General features: G+C 35.0%; 1 protein-coding gene across 8 annotated transcripts in view; it reads right to left on the bottom strand.

The window, feature by feature from the left end:
- Positions 1–9,306, bottom strand: part of LOC106877320 (oxidation resistance protein 1) — a 367,386-nt gene that overhangs the window by 149,380 nt on the left and 208,700 nt on the right. For all 8 annotated transcript variants that reach the window (XM_052976265.1, XM_052976268.1, XM_052976267.1 and 5 more), the window contains exon 2: positions 7,910–8,049. In XM_052976265.1, coding sequence (XP_052832225.1) covers positions 7,910–8,049 — 140 coding nt within the window. The remainder of the gene's footprint in view (positions 1–7,909; positions 8,050–9,306) is intronic.

The following is a 9,306-nucleotide window of genomic DNA, read 5'->3' as shown; positions in this document are numbered from 1 at the left end:
TTTATTCGAGCCTAGTGTATCTGGGACTACTTTATCCAATATGGCTGTTTTTAAGACGGTAGCATTTGATTTGATTTTGGCTGCTATTTCTAAAAAGTCAGAAGACCTCATTACAAGCTCCTCCTTGCCATATTGGTGGAGATGTAAAAATACAGTTAATAATAATTAGGTTACTAACTTACCAACATAATTATTTATATCTTGTCATACAATGCAATTAATATTTTTTTCATTTTCAGTAAATGAAATTTGTTCAGTTCATTGATAGAATATCTTTTATCTTTTACTTGTTTCAGTCATTAGAGTGTGGCCATGCTGGGGCACTGCCTTGAAGAATTTTAGTCAAATGAATTGATCCCAGTACATTTTTCAAGCCCAGTACCTATTCTATTGCTCTCTTTTGCCAAACAGTTACTGGTTGTCATGCAGTGGTGGGGGTCATGCATACACACACATATATATACACATACATACATATATATATGACAGGCTTCTTTCAGTTTTCATCTATCGAATCCACTTACAAGGCTTCGGTCAGCCTGAGGCTACAGTAGAAGGCAATTACTCAAGGTGCCACACAGTGGGACTGAACTCAGAACCATGTGGCTGGGAAGTAAGCATCTTACCACATAGCTACACCTGTGCCTGCGACAATAATTTTGTGAGGACACTGAGAGGAACCAAACTGTAATATTTTATTGCAATTTATGAAATAACTCATTTGGTCCATCAGCAATGAGAACACATCTGTATAAGTACTTTAAGTGGTGTTAGTGGTTGTTGTTGTTGTTGTATTTTTTAGCGCCAGGTCAACCTTCACCAGTCAGGCCCATGATCAAAGATGTTCCATTCTGCTCATAATCATAGCATCATGAGTTCAACTCCTGAACTGGGTGAAATGTCATATCCTTTTCAATCTATAAGATACGGTTTAATGTCATCTGCACGTGCTAAAATGTGCAGATGACATTAAGCTGTATACTGAGATAAAAGAAATATAAAAAAGATCCATATGCTATAGATCTTTCTTGACATGGACACAGTGCTGCAATGCATTGCTGATTGATAACTCAAACTCACTGTAGCCAAGTGTACTCACTATACATTTCAAGAGGAAATATCTAGAATTTACCCATTCTCTCTGTGAACATAACCTTGGAAATTATCCTAATTGACTGGTGCAGACAAAGTACATTTTTAAAAGTGTCAAAAGGGCTTGAGATGTTTTAGTAAGACACCCTGTCAACTGTTCCCTGGCTGAAAGCAGGATATACACACTTATACTTTGCATGTCTGGTTTGAAACCCTCACTTTGTCCAGAACATCAGTCTATTGGAAGCTGTCTAAAGATATGCAAATCAGACAAATAATTTATGAACCCCTAACCAGATCTTGAACATCTTACCTCTCTGAACATAGACACATTAAAGCTCCAACATCTAATGGTTAATGTTGGCTGAGGCTCACAAGATATTCCACCTTCTCTCCAAGAACATTTTTGGCCACCTTTTCTAAAATCTCAAATTAGTAAAGTACCTATGACTTTTGGAAACATTTTTAGAACTGGATATTGTGTGCTAATTGTAAATTCATCCTCATGCAAACCCCGTTGTTTTTTACATCAGACCCACATGAGTTTCACCAATGATAAAAAATATATATGGAGATATCACCAGTAAAAATCCAAATACTATTTCTAATTGGTCTGTGATGATGTTTCTAATTAGAATAAGTTTCATTAAATTTGATTCCTCAATGTAAAGGAAGCAATTCTGTATGGGACTGTTGGTATATTTAACTGATTAAATAACCCCCATTGCATTCTGTGTATTTCTGGTGTGTATTTTGATCCATAACATAACATTGCCTCTGACAAGATTTGAACCAACGAATCCTTTGAGTCAACAAATCTGCAAAAAGTTGTTGGTATAATAAACTGATTAAATACTCCACTGCACTCTGTGTAATTCTGGTGTGTTCTGACACATAACACAGCCTTTGATAGGATTTGAACTCAGGAACACTCTCAGTTAACAAAGCAGTATCTACGTGGTCAATGACTTCATTAGAAACAGCAGCCAAATCTGCATTCCAACAAAATTTACTGAAGTTTGAAAAAAAAATGAAGACAAAAAATAAACAAGGGGAATATACAAGATAACATAGTCCTAGCTACACTCTGCCTGAATATGAAAATAAGAGTGGGTGGTCACGGTTGGAATACCTTTGATGGTTAGGTCTGCTTGAGCAGAGCTGACATGGCTTTAAACTATTGACATCAGCTACCAAAATCAGTCTGGCTAATGAATGAATGAGATTAAGTGCAGTGTTATTAAGGACATCATCATCATCATCATCATCAAGAGAGAGAGAGAGACAAGTGTTTCCCCAGACATCAGTTTGTTGGACAGAAACAAACCTAATCAATACTACTTAGTTGTATAAGTCTACCTGCATCGTTATTTAACACACTCTCATGGGAAAAGGAGGAGGTGGAGGAGGAGGAGAGAAGAGGAGGAGAAGAAAGAGAAAGAAGAAGAGGGAAAAAAATTGCCTTTTAGTACTATATGTAACATGGAGAGAGGATTGACGTGCTGGAAATAATAACACAGCCACCACAATCATCAATAATTGCGATAATGTGTCAAAACAGAAAAACGTCTACATAGAGTTAAAAGTATGTGTGTGTGTAGGTATGTGTGAGTATGTGTGTATGTCTATGCATGTGAATTTGTATGTGTGTGTATGTATGTTTTTTTTATATATGTATGTGTTATTTATATATATATATATATATATATATATATATGCATGTATGCAGACATGTATATATATATATGTGTGTAAATGTTTACATCTCTCTCCCTCCTTTATATTTATGTGTATATGTATGTTTGTATATATATATGTATATATATATGTATATATGTGTGTGTGTACACTTGTGTACATGTCTGTGTGTTTGTTTATGTACATAAGAAACGAGAGATAAATAGACCTAAATATCAAATGTCTGCATTTTCAGCTAGTTTGATTATTTATCATCATCATCACCATTACCAATAACATTATTATTATTATTATTATTATTATTATTATTATTATTACCACCATCACCTTTATTATCATTGCTTTTTATATGCAGCATTATTCATCAGCAAGCAATTAGCTCTAATGAGTACAGGACAGAGAGAGAGAGAGATAGAGATAAACAGACAGACACATGAACAGATGGATACGCACACACACACACACACACACACACATACGAACAAAGCCACAGAAATTCTAGTGTTACTAATGTCCATTCCTCTTCTAAGCATTGTTATCCATTGCAAAGAAGGTAAGAATGTTTCCATCTGGCAGTCACAAACTATTTGTAGACTCGAGACTCAATTATTTTCACGTTCCTACTTCTACGACAAGTCCTTCGTCTATGTTTGTCGTATTCGTTGTTCTTAATAAGCAGTTGGATCTTTTGGTCTTGGTTGAGTCTCTATTGTAAACAGAGCAATTGGGCCCACAATTTCCATTTTCCATGCTGGACGGTTTGACAGGAGCTGGAAAGCCAGCTGCACTAGGCTCTAGTTGTTATGTTTTGGCATGGTTTCTATGGCTGGATGCCCTTCCTAACGCCAACCACTTTACAGAATATACTGAGGGCATTTTACATAACAGCAGCATGGGTGCTTTTTACATGGCACCGGCACAGAAGATATAAAACAGGATAAATGACAGTGCTATTGATAAGAGACCTTCTTACATAGAACTGGTCAGGATTTAAGCAAAAAAACAACAGTGAATTATGAGCCAATAAGAGACCTAATACTTTGTTTTTCTGATTCCAAATTGATGAAAGGCAAATTTTGTCAGGCATTTTTACCTGCACACTTATGATTGTACCAAATTATTGCATATGCTGCTCCCCTGCCAAGACCCGCTCTAGCCACCAATACATTCCTTCCTCGTAAGAATATTATCCCTCTGGAATTCTAGCACTGTCTTTTTTTTTTCCTTCTCCCCAGCCTTCTCTTTACAATTGTTCAGAAATAACACAAATCATGTTGATCCCACTGATCTTGGAGAGTCTGCAGAGGTGGTGGACACAGCCTGGCCATTCAGGTCTAACAAACGAAAAAGATACCAAACTATATATCTACACACACACACAATGTTTAAAATTTTACAAAGGAAAGGTTGACAATGAAATTTCACCTTGCATGCCTTTGTCAGACAGATAAACATTCTCTACACAAGAGTATTGAGTAATTCTTCAGTTTAACGTTAAATTGTGTACGTATATAATTTGACATAAAAACAATCATTAATTATATATATATATATATATATATATATATACACACACACACACGTACACATACACACACACACACACACATCTACACATATACACACACACACACACATCTACACATATTAGATGCATTATTCAATGTGCTTTTCTTCTGGTTGAGTGATTTTAGGGACAATGTGTAGCTATTTCTAGCAGCTATAGGCAGTGCAGAGAGGCTCCTTAACTGATTTGTTCATATTGACAATGATGATGATGCTGACTGTCATCATAACCTTCAATGCCAGTTTAATATAAATAAATAAATAAATAAAGCCAAAACAAACAAGCCTGAGTGTAATTTGAACTCAGAAGAGTAGAGCACAATATTTTGGCATGTGAAACCATCTTCTTGCGATGATTTCCAATGAGAATCCTAACTGTATTTTGAACACAGAGCCTTTACCACTGCACCAGGTAAAGGCACAACACAACTGAAATCTCCCTCCTCCCATCAATGGATTGTTTGTCAAAATAATAGTCGCTTACATAAGAGGAATGGTGTCTGATGTTGAAATTAGCATTATTTTCATATTCATCAACCTTAATGATAAGAAGTGAAAAGAGTTAATTGTGTGTGTGTGTGCCAGTGTCATTTGTAACTAAGTGTAACTTAGTATCAGCATGCACCATGCCTTTTGGTAACAGGTAACATGTAGGAGATCATGTAAACAAGAGCAGAAACAAGCACCCCCTTGAGCTTTCCACTTTTGACCCAGCTGAACATCCAAGATAGAAGGAGGCAAGAATGAGTGTGTGTGTATGTATAACAGACATAAACTTCCTGTTGAAAAAGAGTTCATAACTCCAACTAAAAACATTTGTCTCCCCTTACTCACACTTCCTGTTTTGACACAACACTTCCTGCTTAACAAAAACTTTTAGCCCTTTTTTTAAACCTAACACAACTCTCAATTCTCATGCATCCTTATTTTTCCAACCATTATATACATGGATTACCATTGAACTTCAAAAGCTCAAAGACAATATAATGTATTGGTATATTTTTTTTTAATATATTATTTTTTTTATATATTATTTTCTTCATTTTGTACTTCTTTGTAAAAAACATTTTCATTCTCCCTCTTCTTGAAAATTTGCTATACAATGAAAGCCGGTTAGAAATCTTTATTAAAATATGCTTCCAGTTTAGCATTCTGCCTTATTATTATTTTTCATTTTCCTACACACATATATATATATATATATATATACTGTTGTGTCTGATGAACTGAGGTAAGGATAAAAGTAATAAGTCATTATTGTGAATTGTAAAAGAGATTCAAAGGCATACCGGTTTCATAAAATTACTGATCACTATTCATATATATATATATATGTGTGTGTGTGTGACTTGATAGCATCATTCTGAGTCAGAACAAACGTGGGAATTATGGTAATTAAGAGGTGGTTCCATGCTCCCCACGTTTCCAGAATTCCTGAGCTGGAACCTCACCAATGGATGCAGTTTAATGTCATAACCAGGACCTGAATGGGATGCCTATTGAAAATCTACCTTCAATTTTTTTAATAACATGGCCAGCCTCACAACATCTCATGCAGCCAGCATCTCAGGAAAGGTTGCCCAAGACAGGGCTTAAGTATGATAGAGGGGGCAAGAACAGGTGTCTAGTTCTAGATGAGAGTGTCAGGATATTCCGTTAAGATGTTTGTGTGTGTATGTGTGTATATATACATATATAAATACACACGCACGCACACACACAAACAGTTTTGATTTAACAGATGAGAAAAACGATTTTCAATACATCTTGTGCAATATTTTTGTACATGCATACACACAAGCATGAGTATGGATATAAAGATGCACACACACACACACACACATATACAAGTGTACCATACTCAGTCACAAATGTCTATCGGTATTAGAGGAATGTTTGTCTGTGTTTGAAAAGTTAAAACATCAATATCTCTCTGTGAGAAGAAATTTGTCAATTCTACCAATATTTTCTTTTATTCATTCCAAACATACCGAGTTGAAGATTCCAAGATCGACACACACACACACATTCATTTATACATATATGTATAAATATATGCATGTGTATATATACATATATACACACACCACACATACAGACAAACACACACACACAAACACACACACAGACAAACACACACACACACACACACACACACACACATATATATATATATACACATATATTTATACATATACATATATACACACATACATACACATATATCTCTCTATATATATTTGTATATATATTGTATGTATGTCTGTGTGTGTATATATATATATATGTGTATATTGTATGTATATATGCATTAAATATTAAGAAGCCTTTAGCTGTGATAGTAAATTATATAACTGTAAATCCATTCCATCTCTATTCAAAAGCCTAAATGGAACATGTCTACATTAACTATCACACCTAAAGGCTTTCTAATATTTAATATTTATTTCACACCTTCCATGGATGCAGTCTTGTGCATGAAATATATTATATATATATACACACACATACTGACACACAAAATGTAATGTAAATGCCAAACAAATAAGTACAAATATGAAGTAAACAATGAAACACAATTATGCAAATATACACAACGTAGGTACATGTAAATTATATAAATATAAATCTTTCTCACACTTTCTTTATACATGTACACACATATATATATGTATCACCATCACCATCATCATCAATATCGTCGTTTTCATTTGTTCGCTTTCCATGCTGGCAGGGGTTGGATGGTTTGACTGAGGACACTCATACACATATACATGCACATACATATATCATATATACACACATATACATATATTCATACATACATATAAGCATGTATATGCACACATGTGTGTATGTATATATATATATATATATATATATATATATATATATATATATATATATATATATATATATATATATATATATATATATATATATATGGCATGTGTAAAGACATTCGAGCGAGATCGTTGCCAGTGCCGCCGAACTGGCTCGTGTGCAGGTGGTACGTAAAATACACCATTTTGAGTGTGGCCGTTGCCAGTACCACCTGACTGGCCTTTGTGCCGGTGGCACGTAAAAGCATCCACTACACTCTCTGAGTGGTTGGCGTCAGGAAGGGCATTCAGCTGTAGAAACTCTGCCAAATCAGATTGGAGCCTGGTGTAGCCATCCGGTTTCACCAGTCCTCAGTTAAACCGTCCAACCCATGCTAGCATGGAAAGCGGACGTTAAACGACGATGATGATATATATATATGTGTGTGTGTATATATAAATGTGTGTGTGTATATATATGTGTGTGTGTGTGTGTGTGTATATATATATGTGTGTGTGTATATATATATATGTGTGTGTGTGTATATATATATGTGTGTGTGTATATATATATATATAGTTTTAGTTTGTTATATTCTTTTTTTTTTCCCTTGTGTGTCATATGAACTGTCCTGGTCCCCAAAATGAAAAAAAAAACAAAAATACAAACAGCGACCAGTAATAAAAGAAAGAGAAGAAGGAAGTTGTGGGACTGTTTCCCTTCCACTGACCTGGGATTGAGGAGTTTTGAAAACTCTTCTTACGTTTAAGGTCTGTTGTTTGTCGTTTCTCATCATTGGAGAGGGGTTCATCGGCCGGATCCGGTGAAGATGCGGTCGGTGGTCCACTGTCGAAGGATTGACTCCGAAACCTGAAAGAACAATAGTAATAATATTAATTAATTTCATTGCGGCAAATGTGATTGATGGGGGACATTGCAAGGAAACATTTTAAAATGGTAGGTATTTTAGGGCTAATCATATGACAGGAAACACTATGGTGACAAGCTGACAGAATCATTAGCATACCAGGAAAAAGGCATAGTAGCATTTCACCCATCTTGTTCTGAGTTCAAATTCTGTCAAGGTTGACTTTGCCTTTCATCCTTTTGGGATTGATAAAATACCAATTGAGCACTGGGGATGGTTCAATCGACTTAGCCCCTCCCCAAACCCGCAGGCCTTGTGCCAAAATTTGAAACCAGTATGATAGGAAACACAACAATTTAATCACATAAAATGTGAATGTATGTATGCATACAGAAAAATCAGCAGAAAGAATACAGGGAAATTGTTTCCAGGAATGGAAAATCAATGTTTAGGGCAGAGACTCTCTTCTGGAAACTGTTGACAAAAGAGAAATTAACCCTTTTATAACAGAAATCAGAGGTATCCACTGAAAATTTTCATTACCCTTAACTGCAGAAAGCCGTTTTATATACCAATCTTATCTTTTCCTGAGGATTTTCATGTTTGAAACTATTTTCTGTTGAGATATGTTAAATTTATTGAGGCAATGTGACATGCAGAAAATACCAATTTTATTTTTTAGTAGATATTTAATATCATTACTGGAACAACTCTCAAATATATTTACACAGTTAAAGGGTTAAAGAAAGACAGCAAATTTTGACATCTTCTAAGTTTGAAAATCCAGTTTTTCAAACATAGAGGATGTAAAACTTTGCTGTTTTTCTTTAATTCCTCTCTTGTTAACTTTTCCCCAAAAAAGGGCTCTTGTAGTAGTAGTGTTTTTCGATTGCATTGTAATATTTGATCACAAAATTATTATTACCTCTGCCTTGGTGAAGGCAGAGGGATTGTTTTCAGTCATGTTTGTTTGTTTGTTTGTTTGTTTATTAATCCGTGGACAAAATATCTCAAGAACCACAGGATGGATTTGAATGAAACTTCCAGTGAAGTTTAGCCTCATGAACAAATCGATTTGCTCCCTTTTCTCTTCCTTTACTCTTCCCACCTCTCAGTTCATTTCCCAACATATATACACACACATATATATACACACACACACACTGCACACATACATGTACAAAAGCATATTTCTTTCTTTTTTTTTTTTCGTGGTAGTGGGGCAGGGATGAGGATCAGTTGTATTCTTGATGTTAGGT

Source organism: Octopus bimaculoides, chromosome 24, assembly GCF_001194135.2.
Source record: "Octopus bimaculoides isolate UCB-OBI-ISO-001 chromosome 24, ASM119413v2, whole genome shotgun sequence".
NCBI classification, from domain to species: Eukaryota; Metazoa; Mollusca; class Cephalopoda; order Octopoda; family Octopodidae; genus Octopus; species Octopus bimaculoides.
This window is presented reverse-complemented; position numbering and strand designations above follow the sequence as displayed.